Raw genomic sequence first — 22,731 nt, forward strand, 5'->3', positions numbered from 1 at the left:
TATTGCATGAGATCAAATCAAATATCCATGTAAAAATCCATCTATTTATTGACTAATGATATTACTTCCTTCCCCTTATCTTAATCTAACCATGCATCACTTTTAAAATCATGTATCTATTCAATAAGTGGATACAAGACTTGAGTGAAACAGCTTATTGGGATTACTCCTAAAATACTCCATACATCCAACAATCTCAATATAAACCACTAATGTGTCAAAATGACAAAGGAACAGTAACCTCCATCTCTCAATTTTCTTAATTTAACCAATATGTGAAAGCTTTTTCTATTTTTTTTTTTTTGAAAGGAATATGTAAAAGCTTTTTATAACATAAGACATAAGATTTATTCATAACAAAATATCTCCAAATGTAAATAGATTTAGAAAAAAATAAGACAGAAGAACTTGGAGTTGCTACTACAAATGTGATAATATGACTTATATAAATCTACATAAAGGAATTTTAGCAACTATCAAACATCATCACAACCATTTTAACACAACAATTCTTTCTCCCTTCTTTATACATCAGCTTGTAAATAACCTCAAAAGTATTAATTATTTTCCTTGAACCCAACCCGAAGTCGATTAATCTGTAGAACTGATAACAAGCTTTTTTTTTCTTTTTTCTTTTTTTTTTTTTAAATATGAAGGCCCCCAGAAATCAGAATATACATTTTTTTTCCCAAGCACAATGCTTTATGCTCTGAAACGGACTACAATACAGGATATGTCATCTTTGCTATCTCGATGAAGAGCTTCGGTTGCTAATTGCTTGGCAGCTTTGAGGGGATCCTTGATCTTTCCTGCTATGTCAACTGCCTCTTGATTAGACATTACCTGAGTTGTTTTGCAAGGTATTACCATCAGCTTATAAGCAAGCAATCTTACTGTAACGACGACACATAACCATTGATCAGCACCTCCCAAGACGTAATAAATAAAAAGCATATGACTCCCTTCACCGATTATCATGCGTCATGATTAGGGAAAAAACAAAAACAATAATCAAACACCACGCCTATTTCGTTTTCATATCCGCTCAAACATCATTCCATAGCCCACTTCCATCTTTCCACATCGTTTTCCAATCCTTCCAGTAAAAAAGTTGTGGGAACGGGGAATTGTAACAATTTTTTGTGCACATCAGATTTGCGAAAACAGGGTTTTGACCATCAAAGTCTCACAACAAAACAAGTAACCCTTCCTGTTTTCTGATATTCTAAGGGCGGTTAAGTAAAATGCCCCTCTTTTATGCAAAAAATCTCACGGATAAATGACATAATAGGGGGTTAGGAAAATTTTTACACCCTGTCTCCATCAAAAAACATAGTTTACTTGTGCGGATGCATGTCATCTTGCTTTGGTAGTTAGTCCAAAGACCCAGAAAGAACGCAAGAGATGAAGTGAGGTCATACCTTCCAAAGACCATCACTGGCAAGGATCAGAAGATCGGTATCAGCACTAATATCAACACGTTTTATATCAGGATCAGACCGCAAATGTGATTTGAGGTTCTTGTCCCCAAAGGCACGAGAAACTGCAAGTTGCCCATTAACCCTGGCAACATCACCTAATGAAAGAATGAGAGAGATATTAAATTAGCTTATAAGGCTTAACCAGCAGGCAATAGCGCATCATTTATGCTATGATCAGCCAACAATTTTGTGAAACCAATTACTAGATAATTTTAGCAGAATCAAAACAAGACAGTTAAACACAGAAGTTCACGATCTAGTCAACGCAGAAATATAATTTTTTTTGAAGTAAATGCAGAAACATTACTGTGTGTACACGGTTAGATTTCCAGCATTTTCCATGATACTACAAAGGAGAGAAGGTATTTTGGTGAAAGTATATTATATCCATTATTAGATTGGGATAGGAGTCGTGACAAGTTTATAATAATGCCAAAACCTTATCCTAAAAGTCGGGGTAGGCTATATGAACTAAAATTTGAGCACATTAGATACGGTTGGGGCAACGAGACAACTTAGTAAATCTAGACAATAGTAAATTGCAATGACAACATTCCATAACCCAATGGCACTACGTGGCTCCTGCCTCCCACCTAGGAGGGATTTGGCGGGTTGGATGAACAAAGTCTTACCCTTGTGAATTGTAAGAACAAAGAGGTTGTTAACAAACAACAGTAAATTGGTCTTAAATAAATGAGGTGTTCCCACATGTTAACTTCACCCACATACGTATGGCAGACATTAACCATATTTAACAGACTCTTAAGAAAATGATTTCCATATTTCCAGAACACGTACCCATGGCATAACTTCAATTCTAGAAGATCCCTATTACCCATGGCATAACTTAAAAGAAAAATAAAAGATCATATTTCCTGGATAAGGAAATGTAAAATCTTGGAAATTGAAACTCAGTAAGCTATAGCCACACCAGGGAAAGATCAAAGGCAAACAAGTAAGAGATTGCACGAAAAAAACATCTTTAAACACGGTATGGGAAAGCATATGGTATCAAAGCCCCAACAGCTAAAAGGCTCAAAAGCATCCTAACAGCCAATTTATAAACAAACTCAAAAAACTGAACCTAAGAGCAAATTCTAATGCTCACTGCACCTGGCATATTTGAGACAAAGCCACCTCGATCTTCTATACTGCCACGTTCTGTATTAGGTTCGTGGTCAGTAGACATCTGTACTGCTTGACCTTTTCTAGAAAGAACTGCTCGAGAGTCTCCTACATTGGCTACCCATAACTTCTGTCCATCCACTAAAATAGCCGTAACAGCTGTTGAGCCACCTCTTCCCAGGTCAGGATTGTGGTTAAGAATGGCTTGATCAGTTCTCTCATAGGCTTTCATAATTGATCTGTATGGATCAGTCCAAAAGTCTTCCTGTTCATTGACATAATATCATACAACCGAAGCTGTTAGCATCCTGAATAGTATCAACACTAGAGTATCTCACCCCACCAAATTCCAATTTACCTGTTTAAATAGATAAATAACTATCCAGGTAGAAGAAAAATACGAACATAGGATGGAGCTTAGATAGCATGTCTTCAAAGAAACGGATGAAAAGATACAATTGAAAACAGAAAACCAACCTCTTTCAAAATATTGGCAAATAAGTGCTTTTGTAGATAAGCAGGCACACTATGGCCCAAGTGGCCATCATATATGGCAAACAGGCCAAGTTCATGTCTCTGAAACTGCACAAACCTAGCGACATGATAATCCTCCATGGGATGGTTTGCTTTCCCTTTCACCAAACTGAAGCCATATTTGGCAGAACCTTGATGACTTTTTCCCTTGCCAGAGGCACCGGAAGAACGTCCTCCTACAATCTTAGATATGAAGCAAAAAGTTTTAGTGGAAGGATCATGACTAAAAATTAAAATCTTTGTACAATTTCAAGATAGAATATTATAAGTAATGAAATTAACAAATGTCTTACATAGTGCATTTAAAAAAGAAAATTGAATATTGGATAAGAGTGAAAAACATAGTAACAGAAAGCCTGAAATAGTGAGTGCATTAGGGTTGATTTGATCAAGAGTCAAAATATAGTAAGAAAAGTGGGGCACATATATCACACTCTATCCAACCAATAAATTCATTGAAAGGGTCAATCCTCCTTAATCACATAATATAAGATTCCAGAAGTAAAATAAGGTTGCAAGCTGCCAGACATAGAAAGATTGAGCAAAGTTACGAGTATGAACATGCTGCTTGATCTCCGTAATAAGAATCAAATAGGGAAGGAAAAAAATCCGTGTCAACTGGTTGAACCATTGTTCAAAATGCAATTTTGGCTGTGACTCTTTATCACAATGGTCGCGGTATTTGGTAACAGGGTAACACCGTTGTCGAACGGCCAATTATTGGCCAACACCAAGGAATGTTTGTTTTACCGACCTAAAACACATTTTTACACCTTTATATGGGTAAATAATAAAACTATAATGATTTGACTGATATGGTGGCCATGTTTTGACAATGATAAAGCATCAATGGCAGCATCAGTAGAGAAAAAGAACATAAGTTACAAAGTCAATATCTTTTTACTCCAGCCGCACAAAAAGATTAACCACCTTTTGGATTTTGGGTCAAACTTTTAGAATTTGACTATTAAAATATAAAAACATACACATAATATAAATGTGACAATGTTCAAGTTGGAAGGATTTGAAAGACTAGTTCCACAAGATTATCACTACTAAAAATTAATAATAAATAGCAAGAGAAAGAAGGTCAAAGTTTGCAGGCTGAGTTTGAATGGCAATAAGGTTGATATTCTTCAGCGGATGAATTATTTTCAATTATTAATCAGCATGAAATCTTCAAAGTAATTAAAATATTGTTTATAATCAAAGAAAACTAATCTGCCAAAGTCCTTTTATATCTGTTTCAGCTCAAGACACACATACAAAATAGAACGTAATATGTTTGTTATAGAACCAATTGAACTTAGCCATCTCAGCATGTTGGATTGGAAGTGTAAGGCAGTATGATATGTGGATTTCAATAAAAAAAATTGTCTAAACATTGGACACATTTCCTTAACCCCAACACTGGACACATTTCCTTAACCCCCAAGGCCACCCCTCTTCTAAAATCAAAAACCTGAAAGAGGATTCCAATCAATTCCCTAACTTGCTGTCTTTCATAACCATCTCCCTTACATGCACCCACACACACTCACACCTAACAGATTGCAATGGGCTTAACACACCACACGTTGCCTTCCAAATAATATCAGAGAATGTGGAAGAACATTTGCTACAATTTAAGGGAATTGTAGAAGAAATTTTTCTATAACCTATTCGCAACAAATAACTGTGCAACGGTTAAATATTGGACATTACACGTAAACATAACCGTAAAAATTCATGTGCAGTTATATAATGGGATTCAACTTTGTGACAACATATAAAAGGGTTACATAACGGTTGTTATATAACGTACTGGACGAGTTTTTATTCCATTCTCCTCTTCACCACCTTTTTGGCCTACTATGCAATTTGCACAATTGTACCTAGTCAAAATTTTCACTCACTGACTCACACACCTACCTCCGTTGGTTGACTGCTATTAACTGCAATTTCCACTTACATTATCAAATTGGATTAGTCTTGTAAAACATAATTACGCCAGGAATATTAATACCAATAAAGGCAAGAACGGAAACTCCATATGGGTAAGAATGCTTATCTTTGTCCTACTAAATCCATTTATTGACTGCCACATAGGCCATAGTGGTATGACCACTCCGTACTTTGATAACTAAGTAACCAAGCTATATGACATACTTCCAAATATCAAGCTGTATCCTCTATAAGCAAATCCCCGAAAGCTTTTTTCCTTTTTTCCCGGTCATTTAATCCGGAAGGACAAAGTGTATGCTGCACGCTCGGCACTTGCACCTTAGAAGTTTCTTTCTACTTGATATGCCCTCTCTGTGGCGTTGGTCATGGTTCATAGCATGCATTAAAACAAGTTTAGATGGTGGGTATCGTCCATACTGGGGGTTAGGGACTATACATTTATCAAAGCCAATGTCTTATTCGAGCAATAAGCAGATGAGGTTTCTTTTATTAAACCAATTTATCTTCAATAGCGTGAATCCATTTGTAAAATAACCTAACCCTTTTTCATCAAATACACGTCTCAAACCCAAAGGGGGAATTGAGAACCAACTCAACAATCCATTGCCTTACTCTGATCCCGTATCAGTAAGCTCTTTACACTCTTAGACATTCCAGCCCATCTAAAGTAAATAAGTAGATGCCAATACCTCACAGTTCACAAACCAAGTCAGCTACACACAAGGTTTTCTAATCAATTAACGTGTCTCTTATTCCTGTTCTCCCTCCTTGTTATCATTGATAAAAATCTAATGACTAAAAACTAATAACAAATCTTAATGAAATACAACTTAAAGCACAGTAGCACAGTTTGATCCATGAACCATATTTCGTCAATTACTGATAAAACTATAACATAACCAGCAATTACTCAGTAGAGAAGCCAGAAAGTACATCTGAAAGGAAATTCAATGAAACATACGAATAAAATCAATAAGTGCATAAGTAAACCCTTACCTGAGAGACTGAACTGAAGCAGCATAAGTTATCCATAAAATTCTATCTACAGCTTCACCTTCTATCTCTATAAATCAACATCTATTTCCCCAACAACCCATCAAGAACAATCTTCTAAAAAACTGTAATCATCAAAGAAATACACAAAAAAATTCATTTCTGATCATTAATAAGTTAAATAAAGATCCAAGAACGAACCTTCAAACATATCCACATCTCAAAAACAACAGATCACTTCTAATTTAAAACTTGAATTAAAAAATAAGTATATGGGTAGTCAAGAATTTTTTTACCAAATATTTTTCCTCCAAAACCACAACAAAATACTGGACAGATTACAGCTTTTCTTATTGGTGCAACATGTAAAAAAATAAATAGCCAAGGACTAAACTTAAATCATACCCACATCTCAAAAGCATAAAATTTACTGAAATAACAAAAATCTGAATCAAAATAAGCAAAATTGAAAAAGTTAATTAAGAAATTAACTTACCAAATTAAAAAAAATCCCAAACGCCCAACAAACTACAGCAAAGATAGAGATTTTTTATTGATAAGCAAAAACTTTGCTTAATCAAAACAAAAAAAAGAAAGCTGGAAATGGGTTTTGCAGCAGCAAGTCTGCAAGAGTGTAAAGGGTTCTCTCAAAATTTCTTGAGGAGAGAGAAAACTTGAAAACCTAATTCAGGAAAGAGAAAATTAGATTGAAAAGTCTGAAAAAAAGATGTGGGTATTTGCCCAAAACTTTGACTTTGTGATTATTTTAATTAAAAAATTTAAAAATTAGAAGTTGGTGAGAGTATTGATTGTTTTGCAGCAGTAATAATCGAGTTTTGCTTGATATGTATGGGGGAATTCTACAGCAGTTTAAGCTGTTCTTTGGGAAAGAATAAAAAAGAAAGTCTGGTCTTTTGGGTTTGTACAAGAAATTACTCCCTTCTTCACAACATCAATTCAACTACAATTATAATTGATATCACACAAATTATTTGCTTAGGGTATATTTTTTGCCTACCTTTAGAAAATCAATTTTTATTTTCTAAAAGTAATTATGTAGCAAATGTTTCTAAACACTTTTTAGAAATAGATGTATTTGGCTTCATATTTTTCAAAAGAGTTTTCGGGAAATAAAAACAATTTGTGTGTTTGGCCTTTTTTTTCCTATATTTACTTAAAGTTAATGTTGTTATATGACGAAAACACATATAGAATACACTAAAAAATAACCACTATAATGTTAGAAAAAATTATTCAAATACATTAAAGTGATTGAATATAAAAATAAATCTCAAATTTGACAATATACTATATAGAAAAACATATTTAAATGTGTTAAAATTTAAAGATAAAACATATATGAAATTTTGATGTAATTTGATCGCATAATATTCAATAAGGTAGAATTACTTTAAATAATTGGAATGTTGGTTGTGGTAACAATTGAATAATTATGCAATGGAAATTTTGAATTTTGGAGGATGATATGGGGAAAGAAAAAAAAAGTAATAAAAAAGATTTTGATAGTTAGTTGGAGAAAGTATTGGAATTTTTTTAACATAAAATGACAAAAGTATAGAGCTCTTAGAGAAGTTGGAAGGAGAAGTTATAATTTCTAACTTCTCCTCTTGACCCTTATAGAAATTGTTTTCAAATTTTTTCGAAATTATTCCAACTTTTCAGAAACAGTGTTTGGCCAAATTTTGGCTTTTCTATTGCAGAAGTTATTGTAAAAGCTTGGCCAAACATTACCTTAATGTACATCTATTGTTGTAAAGTTACTATTTTATAATCTTAAAGTGATTAGTAATAATTTTAAATTGATTACTTTTTATTTTTGAAGTAGTCACTTATAACATTAAATTGATTTTTTACAATCTTAAAATAATCAATTATTTAAAGTTATCAATTAAAAAAATAAGCTAATTATATATATCTATATAATATTGAAATGATCTCATCCAAAACGAGTTGTTAACAAAAATAATAATAAAGTACTAAAAATCACTTAATTATTTAGATAAAATTAAAAGAGGGATATTTTTTTTAAAAAAATACTTAAATAAGAATTAAAAGAAATAATATACACAACACTGTTTCATACAAAAATTTGGGTAAATAAAAATATTACAAACTTAAAGAACACTAGTACAAATTAAAAATAAAAAAATTGTATCAATATTTTATGAAAAAAGAGAGTACTCCCTGATAGAAGTATTTTCACCGTCCCTTTGCATTAATAATCATTTAGGTATGTCTCATTTATTTTCTATTATTTCTTTCTTTTGATAATAATCCATAAATTTCTTTTGATTTGATTTATATATTTTAACTCTTTTAGTTTTATTCATAAAATTTATTCACTTTTAATTTTTACTTTGATTCAAATCGATCAGGACCGATTTGAGGATGGAGGACATTGTAAAGTGATTAGGAAATCTCACCCGTGGAGGCACACACTTTGCTGGAGTTTTATTATGTTCTGAAAAATCCAATTTCAGAGATTGTCAGTCTTTGATTTGGTCAATTATGGACCTTCCTAATCAATAACTGTGATTTATAAATTACTATTAAAAAAAGAATAATAATACAATAATTAAAACAAAAAAAAGATAAACTCGGGGGGACTTCCTCCGACAATAAGTGTTTAGGAAAGGTTGCCTAACCTTTCTCTTAAAGTGCACAATGGCCTTTCGCTCTAGAGAAAAAGTATTAGGGCTTGTTTGTGGATGTGAGATCCTTACTTTGTGAATGCAGTAATTGTTTGAGAGTATGAATTTTTAGAATTCTAAACGTTAATGTACCTTTGGTAGTGCATGGCATTGTACGTAAATAGTAGTGGGCTTCGAAAGAGTTTTTTCAAAACCCTAATTATCGCATCAGTGAGAAATATCTTGAGAGAATCGTTCTTGGGATTGTCAAAAGGTGTAGGGAACCATTAGAATGTTCCACAGTCATTGCGTGGAGCTCATTGATTGGATAATTATTACTTTACAGTTGTCCTCTTGTCGTCTAGTATTGAATACGTAGTACAGTACGAGGTAGTTAGTGGTGCGTTGCCTTATATATATATAAGTGTAGCAGCTTTTATATGTGACTACAGTTGTCATTGGACAAGTCCTCATTATCGTTAAGATGATCTCCAAGATGTAAACACCTCTGTCTTGTCTTGTGTTCTTCCCAGCATTGGTATGGCACTCTTGGGGGTTTGACAACCCTGACGTCTTCAGTCCTGGTTAGTCTAGCTTCCAGTAAGGCTATGGTGTCTTTCTCAGAAAGTTGGGACCTCTGAAGAAATCATACTTAATCTTCCTTCTGCTTAGGGGAGCAGTAAGGGTCTTTCTCTTCTGAGAAGGTCTCAAGGGCGTGTGAAAATATCCCAAGACTAGTTTAGCCAAATGGCAGGAAGCTAAGACCAGGAGCCAAGTTCGGCACGTACAATAAGAAATCCTATTAAGATGATAATTCTAAGTTTAATCGAATAAATTAATTGATGTTGATTTGAATTGTAATAGTATATTCTTAATTTATTTTGGTTTTATTGTGAATTTGCTAAAGCCACCTATTTCCTCGAATGCAAAATCTTCATTCATTTTCTTTGATTTTGGTAGAAAAAGTTCTGGAGAGGCATGTAACACTAACTTTGGTAGTAGTGATTTACTTGCTAGTGTATGTTAATGATTCAAAACAAGAAAGCATGTAACTTTTGCACTATCAAGTGAGTGATGAATTGACCTGCAACTGTAGCCCTTTTGCTTCGCTTTATTTATTTGAATCTTCTATTTTCTAAGGCAAAGTAATGGCTTTGGAATTCAGAATTAAACCCAAGTTTTATAAATACATAAACTATGGATAAAGAAAAGAATTATGTATTTGAAGCCACCACAAGAAGATGAGTTAGAGTTGTTAAATGCATTAGTGCATTAAGAAAGAGTAATTTGATAAGATAACCATATCCTCCCCACTCATGGCTTTCCATCAAGAGCAATTAATGTTATCACTAATATAAGCAACATCAGTATTTTCTACTTCTCCCCAAGCCTTTGAGCCTAAAGTCCAAGCCTTGTTCTCCATATTATCCAAAATGACAATTCAATAAATTAATAAATCATTGGTTAATCAACCATACTGATAAATTAAAGGTTTCAAAGGTTGAGATTCAAGTCTTTCATGTTCAAACAACATTTATTATTTACATTATCTTCCACATTTACCCCTTATCATTTACAAGTTGGTTTCAATTTCAACTTCCAAATATGCATGAAACAAAATCCCTTATTATAAGCTACTTCCTTCCCTTGTGTTGTGCTGCATGATCTATTCATCTCCATCATTTACTTTTGTCTCTCTAACCCTCAAATTGAAGCTAATTTCTTTGTCTTGTTCTTGATTTTCTTCCCTAAAAAAATCTGGGTTCTTGAGTTTTGATAAAATCCTTCTGGTTTCATCATGTTTCTATTTTATTTTCTTTCTTCTTAATGATTTCTAGGAATTTTCGTTGATAACCATAAGTTCCTTGTTTTTGTTCTACTTTAAGTGAGCTAAAATAAAATGGTGTATAATGTTGCTGAAAATCTTAGATCTAAGCCTATTAAGAAGAAAAGTCAGAAGTTGTTGTTGTTGTTCTTCTTCTTCTTCATCATTTTTTTTGTTTGGATTGTACTGAATTGTTAATTTAAACAACCTCCATATCTCCAATTTTACAGTGCTTTTTTTGTTAAAAAGAAGCAATTTTTTTGTATAACTTCGAGTGACAGAGCAGTCAAATTCAGTTTCAACAACTCAATGTTACAACTAAACACAGGAAGTAATTTTTTATTTTATCCGTATTTTATTTTTCCCCATATGCCAATATCAAATTTTTTTAATTTATTACTTAAAATTACTTTAATTCATGTAGTACTCTCTACCTATATTTAATAACTCAACAAACTTTTTACTCAGATGGAAAAATAATTGAATTCAACTAGCCACAAATAAATAGAAGGACCAAACCTCCCAACCCCTCTATTTACTGATTTTAGAAGCTCCCAACAATTTATTTTCCCACGTCTTTATCACCTTAGATCTTGCCTTTAGATCTTTCCTTAAGATCATCCTCATCGTTCTTTTCTCCCTCCCTCTTATAAACTCTAAATTAGTTTCAATGTCACTCTTACTTCATACACTGCCTCAAAACGCCTCATTTCTCCCTCACTATCTTCATTCATTAGAAACCCTAAATCAAAATTTTGGGTAAAGAAAATGTATCTTCAACTTTTTTGGGTTATTTATGTAATTTGTTCTTGTACTACTTGTTCAACTTGTCCACTTTCTCTTCCTTGACTTTCATTAAGTAAAGAAACTGTTGTCATATCAATATGTTTAAAAATAAAGAAATTTGTTAAAAATCTTGTTTTGTGCTGCCAGAATGCTAGTGACGTTTCAATAATGTTAGGTGATGCTAGTGATGGCCACGGGGTGGCTTAACTAGAACTTAATCGGTTTTAAACTGTAATAGACTCAAAATTTTTAATCTTAATCTTCCGATTAATTATTCCGAATGTTTAATTCGAATTCCAAATCGTTTGGTTATCCAATTCAAACCACCTTTAATTTCTAAACTTATTTTTCCTCCTTGATTTTGTAATTTCTTCCAAATATTAAACTTTTAAAAAAATTATTTTCTTATATTTTTTATAAGCACTAAAATATTATTTTATACTACAAAAAGTAAAATTTTATTATTATATTTACGGTTTTGTTAAAATGCTACGTATTAATTTTCTTTCCTTAAACTAACTTTACTACTTATCATTTTAACTTTACAACTTTGATTTGATTACTTTATACCTAAAAATTAACCATATGTTTTATTATCATGGTTATTAAAATTGCGATTCTAATCTACGATTCTACGGTTTCACGATCCAAAAATAAGCGAGCGATTCGAATCATAGGTAGAATCGTTAGTTGGTAAAATCTTACAATTCTAATTAAAATAAAATAGTTGAGGTAGAATCATAACACGATTCCACGATCCTACGATTTAACGATTCGATTCTACAAATTTATTCTTAATTTTTAAAATTTTCTTATGTATCATCTTTCATTAATTTTTCTTACGATTTAATGATCCATCCTCATAATTTTTTAAGAATAAATTTCATTTATCGTTATGAGGATTTAAACTAATTATTAAATATAGTTCTATTTCATTCTTATAAATAAAGTGAATAAAACTTTGATTAATCAACTTAAACTTTTGATGTGAATAATTATGACTAGATAGCAAATTTAAGTTTATTGTTGAATCTTACGATTCTATGATTCGATTCTACAGGTCTGATCAATTCCAATTCGAATCTCGATTTTTACAACTTTGTTTATTATTAACTTTAAGCATAATTTTAACCAAAATTTTCTAAGTAAACTATCATATTTTCATAATCAAACGTTAATCAAACTTACCCATTATTCTAAAACATATTCACTTGTACAAACTTGAACAAAAATTTGATTAACCAAAATCCTTTTGATATTAACTCATGATGTTTATCACTTACACGAGCTATCACCATTTCCTTACACACGTTAACCTTCTTCTACACTCCAAACTCGTACACATTCACTTACACACTCTAAATCACTTACACAAGTTAACCTTCTTCTATATTCCTAATACTCTTTTTCATATAATCTTATGAACTACAAAGTTGCCCAAAATCCTTTATAAATACCCCCTTAGCCATGAGATCACATACACCACTATCATCAAATCTTTCTATCATTCTTTCTTATATCTTCACTTTATTAAACTCTTACTAACTTAATACCCTTTTTATTAGTAGAAGAATCAAATGAAGATGGAACTTGATTTTATCACTTCTTAAGGCAATAATCATCAACTTTTGAAGAGTAAAGTATCATTAATTTGGAGGTTGGATATCATTTTTGGGTAATTGAAGATCTACTTCTTTGAAGCTTGGAGCGTTGAAGACCTTCTCTTTTGGAGCTTATTTCTTTGAGTTCTTATTTTCTTATTATTATTCTCTTGCTTGGTATAGTACCCACCTTTGGAGAAAAATGATACACATTTTCTTAACTCTCTCATTATGTGATATTTATTTATGTTTACTTGATAATATGAAAAGCATGATTATTATGATTTTATTTTATTATTTAAGCTTTACATGGTTATATTAAAGTCATATCAAATTTTAGTGATATTTTCGTAAAAACAATAATACTTTTGGGTCACTTTAAAAAAGTTATAAATATATATGAAATTTTTTTGATTAATATGATAATGTAGATATATATAAATTTATCATTTGAAATATTATTTTAAGCTCCATGCATTGAGAAAATGCTCAAAAATGATGTTTAGTGATGTTTTTGTGATGAAATATTAGTGAATAAAATCGGTGTGAACTTAGGAATTTTAAAGAATATTTTCAAAGTAATTTATAGTAGCTAGAAATTAGGATATCATTTTAGATATATATTCCTTGAATTTTATTTCATTAAATAACGTTTAATTGATTTTTCGGTTAAAAATATTGTTCTAATAGGAGGTGCTAAATATTTTCTTAATTGTATAAATAACTAAGAAAATATATTACTTAAGTTTAAAATACACTAAAAGTTTATTAATAAATCGGTAAATCAAGAAAAGGTTAAATAGGAAATAAATACTAAATTGACTCTTCTTAACTTGTAATTTTTTAGGACTCCTATAACATACTAAATCACATGATGACCCTTGGGCAAATTATCGTATACCCTATGGACTTTAATTACTTTTTTATATCGATTTATGGTTAAAATGATCGTATTAATTATTTAAAATAATAATTATGAATTTTATTGGTTAAATAACCTTATCACTTTAAAATGATTTCATATCATCTTGGTATTTTGATACGTTTTTTTATTTTGGACTTGAGTAATTATAAACAATTATTAATCGGTTTATCAGTAAAATAGCCAAACTAATTTGTTGAAATGCTTAGCCTTGTTTTTTCTTGAACTTTTTAGTCTAAACTCATTTCATTTATGTTTTGGACCCTAAATAACTTTTCAGATTATTTTTCATGGTTATGATAGATTCGTTTTTCTATTTTACTTGGTATTGATTAATTACGTTATTAAGTATTTAAAAATATTACCCTTGAATTTTATAATTATTTATGGCATAATAATGACTTAGTTTAGCCTGTAGAATTTTAGTATATGTCGTGAAAATTCATTATTTGATTAATATTAATTTATTAAAAAACTAGTAAATTGTTTCTATTAAAAGGGTGAAATTGTCTAAATTTGACTAAGTGGAAGTTTGAATTATAAGAGTGTAAACCTTTTGGTGTAGAGTCTTGTTTGATACATGATATTGATTGTATGACTTTGATAGTAAGGTAACGTCGAACTATGGATCGACATATAAGTCTGAGAAATACGGTGTTAGACAGGGGTCTGAGAAAAACCCATCCTGTGAAGTCTCAAGCATAAAAGTCTTGAGAAGAGTGACGACTCCCACTACAGTTAGGTTTTAGAACTACGGTTCTCACTTAACCAGACCCTTACATATACCAGTGGTCATTATTGTTGTGATCTTGTGATATGCTATGATGGTAAAGTTATGAGTCTTAATCGAACTTAATTAAATAAGCATTAAGGTTACCAAGTGTTTAGTAGCAGTAATGAACTTCTGCAAGTATTTAAGGATGTAACTTAATGGCTTAACAAAGGTCGATAATGAATAATAATCTTCTATATTGTGCTTGATTAATATTTTATAAGAAGATTTAACTATCGTATCATAAGCTTGTTGAGGAAATTGTACTCGGCTTTATCTTTAACCGATTCAATTAGTTGTTATTCATATTGTGGGTGGCAGTATTTTGCAGGAAAATGTAGCTTAGGTTTCGATCCATGCCGCAACATTTTGATTATTCTATCGAGGACTTAACTACATTGATTTTACTTGATGACTTTGATGACTATACTGTACTTATGTTTTTTTATCGTACTTAAGCAAACCTTATGTTATATTTTCTCAGTTGTAATATTTTTAACTTATATTTTAAACAGTTTTAGTTTTTAATGGTGTTTATCAGTTCGGCGTTTTACTTTTCCACATTATTTATCTTAAATATTATTACTAATGTTAATCATGTATCGAGATTTGAGAGAGCCGCGTCTGCTACATGAACCGCCGAAGAACTGCCTCAAACTTGGAATCGACTACTACAGGTTTTGAACTTCTCGAAAAACAAACCATTAAGATTTCAAAAAAAAAAAATCAGACGACCATTGGAACTAATAGCAGGAACAGACCCACGAAACTGCGAATCGAGTCACCCGGACCGGACTGGTTCACCCGGCCCACATGTTCCATTGAACCTCCTCGAACCACAAACCGGAACCAGATAGTTCACACTAGTGAAAAGAACATATCTATTGCTCATCAATTGCTACGGTTTTGTTGAACGCAGCTTAAAATAGCATAAAAGAATTCGCAAAAAAAAAAGTTAGTTCAAATGCTGCGGTTTTGTTGTAGCCCGCAGCACATAATCTAAAAAATAAATTCAGACTTGAGTATATGTTGCGGTTTTGGGCAGCCCGCAGCAAATAGTTATTCTAAAAAATTAAAAACCCGCATTTCAACGTTCATTTGTTTAAAACCTTCATATAATTGTTGTATTCTCCTAAAACCCACGACGACGACTATCTTCTTCTTCTTCATGTTCTTCAAAAAACCCACGAAATTCTCTGCAAAAATCTCTTCAAGTTCTTCAAGTTCTTCAAAAACCCGCGACTGCTACTGTGTTCTTCTCTTCAATCTCGATCATCATCTTCCAAACCCCACTATTGCTACTGTACGTGTTCTTCAATAACCACCAATTGCACGAATTTCCTTCTCTATCTTTGTTTAAGCTCTTCAACCCACCATTGTTGCTTTTCCTTCAAAAACCCACGAGATTAGGGCTAAGCTTGTTCTTCTTCAATGTATAAATTTTTCAGTCTTTGTTTAAGTTCTTCAAGAATAGCTTCATTGTGTTTTAATAAGGATTTAGTCTTTTTTTATACTAATTTTGATTTTGTTTTTCATTGTAGGTTACATAATCCTATTGTAGAAACAAAATTATCATATCTAATTATGTATTTTATATTTGAACGTGAATAATTTACTTATGTATGTACTTGAATATTTGAATGTGAATAATTTTAATTACTTAGGATTTTTAGGGTAGATTGAATGTGAATAATTTACTTATGTATATATGTAGTTGTATATTTGAATGTGAATAATTTACTTATGTATGTAGTTGTATATTATTAGTTTCTTATTATTTTGATTTATGTGTATTTGATTAAAGAAAATGGTTTTTTTTTTGGTTATATATGTTTTGTAATTAAAATATACATAATTTGATTACTTTAAATAATATAATGGTTATATAGGGTTAAATAGGATTAATTTGGGTTAATTAGGGTTAATTATATATGTTAAAAGTTGTGTATTAATTTTGTTTTGAATTAATTAATCACACTTAGGATGACAATTTTTGTTGAGAGCCCTTTTGTAATTATTGATCTAGTGACATTGGGCAATTTTTGAGAGGAGAAATGTTGAATGTAGCTCTTATCCATGTCTACATGAAGTGATCTTCATCATCTTACAATTTAGGCATTATTGTTTAATTGTTTTAATAACTGAATTACTGACAAAATTTTCTTATTCGTGAGTTAAGTGCGGCTTACGAGGAGCTAAATTCTTGCGAACCTCCAATAAAAATTGGATGGTTTTGTCCTAAGTCGATTTCGGATACTAAAAGCGTAAATGATCCAGATGACGTCAAATCATACATTGAGACTGCTTTGAATAATTCCCTTGCATCTAAACACACGTTCATTCTGGCTCCATATGCGAAAGAGTAAGTTTTATTTTTGAAATTGAACTTATCTTTTGATTTTTAAGTTCACATAATCTCTAATTTGTTGATTTTACATTTGCGTTTGTAGTTTGCATTGTATACTTTTGGTCATATGTCCTTTGACGAATATTGTGCACGTCTCGACTTATTACAAAAAACTCAAAGCCCGCCTCGCAACACAAAATTCAAAGCCTTGTTGAATGCGTACGTAATTTTATAAATTTTACCAATTTTATTTAATTAAGTGTTATATATATGTAAATAGTATTACATTAATATTATTACATGCATTGCTATATATAAATATTTATACTTTTCCCATGCGTTTCAGCACAATGAAGAAAGTGCGTGGAGAAATGAGATCTATATCCAGATCCACATTTCTGAAATGGACAGTAGTAAAGGTACACGACACTATTCGAAATACGTTTCATTTAAGTGTTTTTGGCACTTTCGCGCATAAAGTAGCTCAAATATGGTTTGTTTTGCACGAAACTTGGCACACAACACTATTTGGTATATATTATTGTGTTGAAGTGGCTAGAATTGAAAATCATAGTCATATGATAGAAATTACGTGCTAAGTTGCGATTTTAAGGGTTTTTAAGCTTTTTTGGCGCTTTCGCGCATAAAGTAGCTCAAACTTGGTTTGTTTTGCATGAAACTTTGCACACAACAATATTTGGTATATATTATTGTTTTGAAGTGGTTAGAATTTAAAATCATAGTCATATGCTAGAAATTACGTGCTAAGTTGCGATTTTAAGAGTTTTTTTTAGCTTTTTTGGCACTTATGCACATAAAGTAGCTCAAACTTGGTTTGTTTTGCACGAAACTTGGTACACAACAGTATTTGGTATATGTTATTGTGTTGAAGTGGTTAGAATTGAAAATCATATTCATATGCTTGAAATTACGTGCTAAGTTGCGATTTTAAGGGTTTTTAAGCTCTTTTGGTACTTTCGCGCATAAAGTAGCTCAAACTTGGTTTGTTTTGCATGAAACTTGGCACACAACACTATTTGGTATATATTATTGTGTTGAAGTGGTTAGAATTGAAAATCATAGTCATATGCTAGAAATTACGTGCTAAGTTGCGATTTTAAGGGTTTTTAAAGTTTTTTTGGCACTAACATCTATTTTCTCTTAGTGCTTTCGACAAGATTATAATACCGTTGATTGTGGCTACTACACTCTCAAATACATGGACCATATCTTACAATCCGTGAAGGAGTTTGGAGTCGAAAACATTGATGCCGTAAGTATTTGTTACTTTCTTAAATTATAATATTATATATTTACTATTGGTAAAATCTAATGTTTATGTATCATTTAATTTAATATTACATTATAGGTTTTGTACGACACTCCAAGGGAAACACGCCCTTTGAGAGATGGGGCAATGTGCGAATTAAAAGACAAGATTGCCGCGTATCTTGCTAAATTTTTTTCTTGGTAAATAATGTAATTAGTTTAGATTTAGGACTTTAATTTGTATATGTACATATTATTATACATACGATCGAGAGTGTATATATATATTAGTTGGTGATTATTGGTGATAATTGGTGATTATCATTGGATTATTACATTGTACATTAATCATTGTTTATTACATTTAGTTTTACACCATATGCTGTGGTTTCTATAAAACCACAGCATATAGTCTTTTTTTGTGCTGCGGTTTTAACCGCAGCATTTAAAATAGGCCATCTGCTGCTATCACTAATGCTTGGGGTTTAAACCGCAACATATTATGGCCAACAAAACGCAGCAAATGAGGTTTTTTCCACTAGTGTCACCAAGCTCAATGGTTCAATGGAACCAGACCGTAACGGCAAACCGAAACGATTGTTTCACTCGGCTCAACTGTTCCTTGGAACCGATCAAAACTAGCTGTTATTTTTCAAAAAACTAACCATTACATTTATGGAATTGATGCAATTAGGCATGGCCACGGTCCGTGTTGGGCCGGTTCCGTTCCAGTTCCATCCGGTTCCGGTTCCATTTGGAACCTGTCGCGACCGGTTCCGGTTCCATTTGGAACCTGTCGCGACCGGTTCCGGTTCTGGTTCCAGGCGGTTCCAAACGGTTCCTTGGCGGTTCATGAGGCGGTTCCGGCGGTTCCAATTCACGGGATGGGCGGGTCGGACCATCGGTTCCATTTTTATTTTTTCTTTAAATATTTATATAATATAAAAATACTATAATATTGCGGACGTACCTTTGATGATTACTTGATTATTAGCCAAATTCATTGCTTGTCAAGTTGTCATCGTTATTAAAATATTTACTAAAAAGAATGAAAAAAATAAATTAATAAGAAACGAATCAATGATAATATCGATAAAGATGATTAATAAAAAAAGAGGGAGAAAATGGACTTGAACCTAGTAACCAAAGGAATACTAAGCTGCCTACGTATCCCGAAGGAATCAAAGCCCACTTATTTCTTTGTCATACCTTTTATTTTTAGTTGTTGAATGTTGATTTATCGTTGTCCGATGGATCCTATTCGTCTTCGTCATCATCATCTAGTTGGTTAGATGCTTCCGCTGACTCTCCTCCTGACGATGATGCAGATGTATCCATCATCATCCATGGATCATCATCATCATTCCTTAGTTCTTGTGTTCGAATCTCCGCTTGATCTCAATCTTTCTTGCAAACACATATTTGTATACTATGTGGAGCAAGACGAGATCTCTTTTCGTCTAAAACTCTTCTACCTGCACTAAAAGCAGAATCCGACGCAATTGTAGAAGCAGGAATTGCAAGGATATCCTTTGCAATTCTCGATAATATGGAAAATTTTACAGATTTTTCTTTCCACCACTCTAAAATATCATAGCTACCTTGGTCAATTTTAAAGTGGTGTTTAAGATAACTATCTAATTCTAAATATGAAGTGGAGGATGAAGAAGAAGATGATCCTACAAAACTATCATCTTGGCTCATTATATTAGCTATTACGGAATTATAATAAGAGGGACGTGCCGAAACGCTAGCACGCCTAGACGTATCGCGTTTTGGGTTATATATACACTAGCATAATAATAATAAAGTTCTGCTAAAAGTTTTTTACAACTTCCAACATAATTATGTACATCACTAGGCGGGCGATCTAATGATTGGTAGTAAAATCCAATTACTTTAGTAAGAACTTCTGTTTTAAAACATGAGTCTAAAATGGTTGCAATTCCATAAATATAAGGAAAATCGGTAAAATATGCCTTCCATTTATGCATCATATCTGCAAGAATCGGCTTTAAATATGGGTTAGTATCATCATGCGTATGTTTAAGAAGATGATAAAAAATAGTAATACACTCACTTATTACTAAGTGGACGTTTGGTTCATAAACATATGAAAAAATCTTAGTTGCGTGGTCATACGCTTCTAATACTTATGTACACATATAGCTAATTCCCATGTGTCATCAGTTATATAGCTATCTGTACACTCACTATACAGTTGTGTTATAACTAGACGATAAGCAATCACCTTTCTTAATAAATCGTTGGTTGAGCCCCAACGTGTAGGAGTATCTAATGACCAATACACTTTTTTTAGTTGATATTGGTCACATAATTGTTTATATCGCCTCTTTATCTTTCCAATTCTAAGCCACTTCACTATATCTCTAATTGGATATAATAAATCGCTTAATTGTTTTATACCTGCTTGGCAAGATAAATTAACAATATGAGCACAACAACGTATGTGTAATAAGCTACCCCCAAGGATAAAACTAAAAGCAGGCTCGTTATACAAAAGTTCCATACATTTAATGTTAGCGGTTGCATTATCGGTAGAACAACAAAATATCTTATCTAATAAGTTTCATTCTCTACATATCTCTACTAATCTATATTTTATGTTTTCACCCGTATGTCTTTCTAGCATTGTCTCAAAAGCAATTATTCTTTTTTGAATAATCCAATTTTGATCTATCCAATGTGCTGTTACACACATATAAGATTCTAAATGTGGGGGAGCAGACCAAATATCAGTTGTTATGCTAACCCTACCATTAAAACATTTAAACATTTCAATTAATTCATAGCGCATTGATTCATATTATTTATATGTGCGTCTTTTAAGAGTGCTCTTAGGGATTGCTCTATATTGTGGTTGCAAAGTTTTTCTAGTGAAACGCTCGTGTGCCCCACTTTCACCGTGGTTAAAAGGCAATTCATCACAAGTTACATACTTAGAAAATTCATCAATCATATCATTACGATTATATTTAAAAGGCATACCTGTGCTGGGAATGTCCCACTGTTGGCTTCCACTTGTGGTCCCACTCTTGCTGCATGAGTTTCTTTTGTGATTCCATGCTTCTTTGCCAAATGTTTGTTAAAAGATCTCGTACCACCACCTAACACGTATTCACAAAACACAATAAATAAATTTTTATAAAATATGAATATATAATATATGTATGAAAAACTAAAAAAGTATTTACCTCTGGCGAAATTGTATGAAATTAAGGGCTTTACTCCTTGACTTTCACAAATTTGACAAGTGCATAAGAAAACATCTGGATTGTCGGTTGGTTCTTTTGTAAAATACGACCACACATGTGACCACTAAGAGGTGGCATTGCCGGAAAAGGTTGTCTTACTAGTTCATCTTCATCTAAATTTAAATATAAAGACATACTCAGATATATACCACAATATATAAATAAATAATAATTTAAAATTTAATCAATTTGAAGAATAAAATTATAAAACTAACCGATAGTTTGGAAATTGACTCGTTTACCACGAGCTTGTCTTTGTTGTTGTTGTTGTAGTTGTTCTTCATGTGATCTTGTTGATGACTGTAGAGAATTATGTATCCCAATAGGGGTCGTTGGTTCCTCTTCTTGTTCTTCTTCTTCATCAATTTGTATTTCTCTTTCCTCTTCTTCTGCATAATTGTGTAATTCTTGGTCGTACCCTTCTGAATAATTTGGTTCATAATTATAATTACTAATCAAAGGTGTTGTTGATACCGACGGAGTAGAAGTGGCCTTTCTTTTGGAGCTAGAACCTCCCAATGATTTTGCCACTTTAGTAACTTTTTTAGAGGCTTTTTTCAAAAAAGAAGACATGATTAATAATATTGAAATAATAATAGAATTAAGAAATAAATAAATAATTAATAGACTAATTATGTAATTAACTAAATTAAGAAATAATTAAAAGACTAATTATGTAATTAAGAGAATAATTGCGTAATTAAGTAATTAAGTAGAGAGAGTAAGTGGAGAGAGAGTAGGAGAAGAGATGAGTTGTGAATGAAAATGATTGAAAGTGATGGGTATTTATAGAAAATTACCCAACGGCTAGTTTCACGGTTCCATGGAACCGGTGGGCCGGTTCACCCGGACCGGTTCCGGTTCCGGTTCCATGGAACCGTTGGACCGGTTCACCCGGACCGGTTTCGGTTCCAACCCGCGGTTCTTAGGTCCGGTTCATGCAGTTTTTTTCCGGCGGTTTCACGGTTCCGCGGTTCGGAACCTGTCGCAAACGGTTCCGATCTGAATCCGGTTCCAAGCGGTTCGGGACCGGTTCAGTTCCGGGTAACCCGCTTCGTGGCCATCACTAGATGCAATTTTAGACCTAGGTATTGAAACAAAAAATGTTACCAAATTGATAGGCTTTTAGTACCATTCTTGAGAACATCCACAGAGTAATGTGGATAATTATGTAGAAAACTATAGGAGGCTTTTAGGAGAGTTTTC

At 32.2% G+C, this 22,731-nt stretch overlaps 1 protein-coding gene across 2 annotated transcripts; it reads right to left on the reverse strand.

Annotated features, from left to right (window-relative positions):
- Positions 1–610: 610 nt before the first annotated feature.
- LOC130805053 (probable protein phosphatase 2C 9) lies at positions 611–7,015 on the reverse strand. Of its 2 annotated transcripts, none has more exons than XM_057669660.1 (6): positions 6,574–7,015; positions 6,081–6,202; positions 3,084–3,323; positions 2,595–2,871; positions 1,422–1,576; positions 611–843 (listed from the first exon to the last, which is right to left on the reverse strand). In XM_057669660.1, exons 2-6 carry the CDS (start codon positions 6,114–6,116, stop codon positions 703–705), a joined length of 849 nt encoding a protein of 282 aa, XP_057525643.1. In that variant the 5' UTR covers positions 6,117–6,202; positions 6,574–7,015; the 3' UTR covers positions 611–702. The 2 variants fall into 2 exon arrangements, with proteins under 2 accessions (XP_057525643.1, XP_057525644.1); XM_057669661.1 differs by having other exon boundaries at positions 611–893.
- Between the last annotated feature and the right edge of the window lie 15,716 nt (positions 7,016–22,731).

This window comes from Amaranthus tricolor, chromosome 2, assembly GCF_026212465.1.
Source record: "Amaranthus tricolor cultivar Red isolate AtriRed21 chromosome 2, ASM2621246v1, whole genome shotgun sequence".
NCBI classification, from domain to species: domain Eukaryota; kingdom Viridiplantae; phylum Streptophyta; class Magnoliopsida; order Caryophyllales; family Amaranthaceae; genus Amaranthus; species Amaranthus tricolor.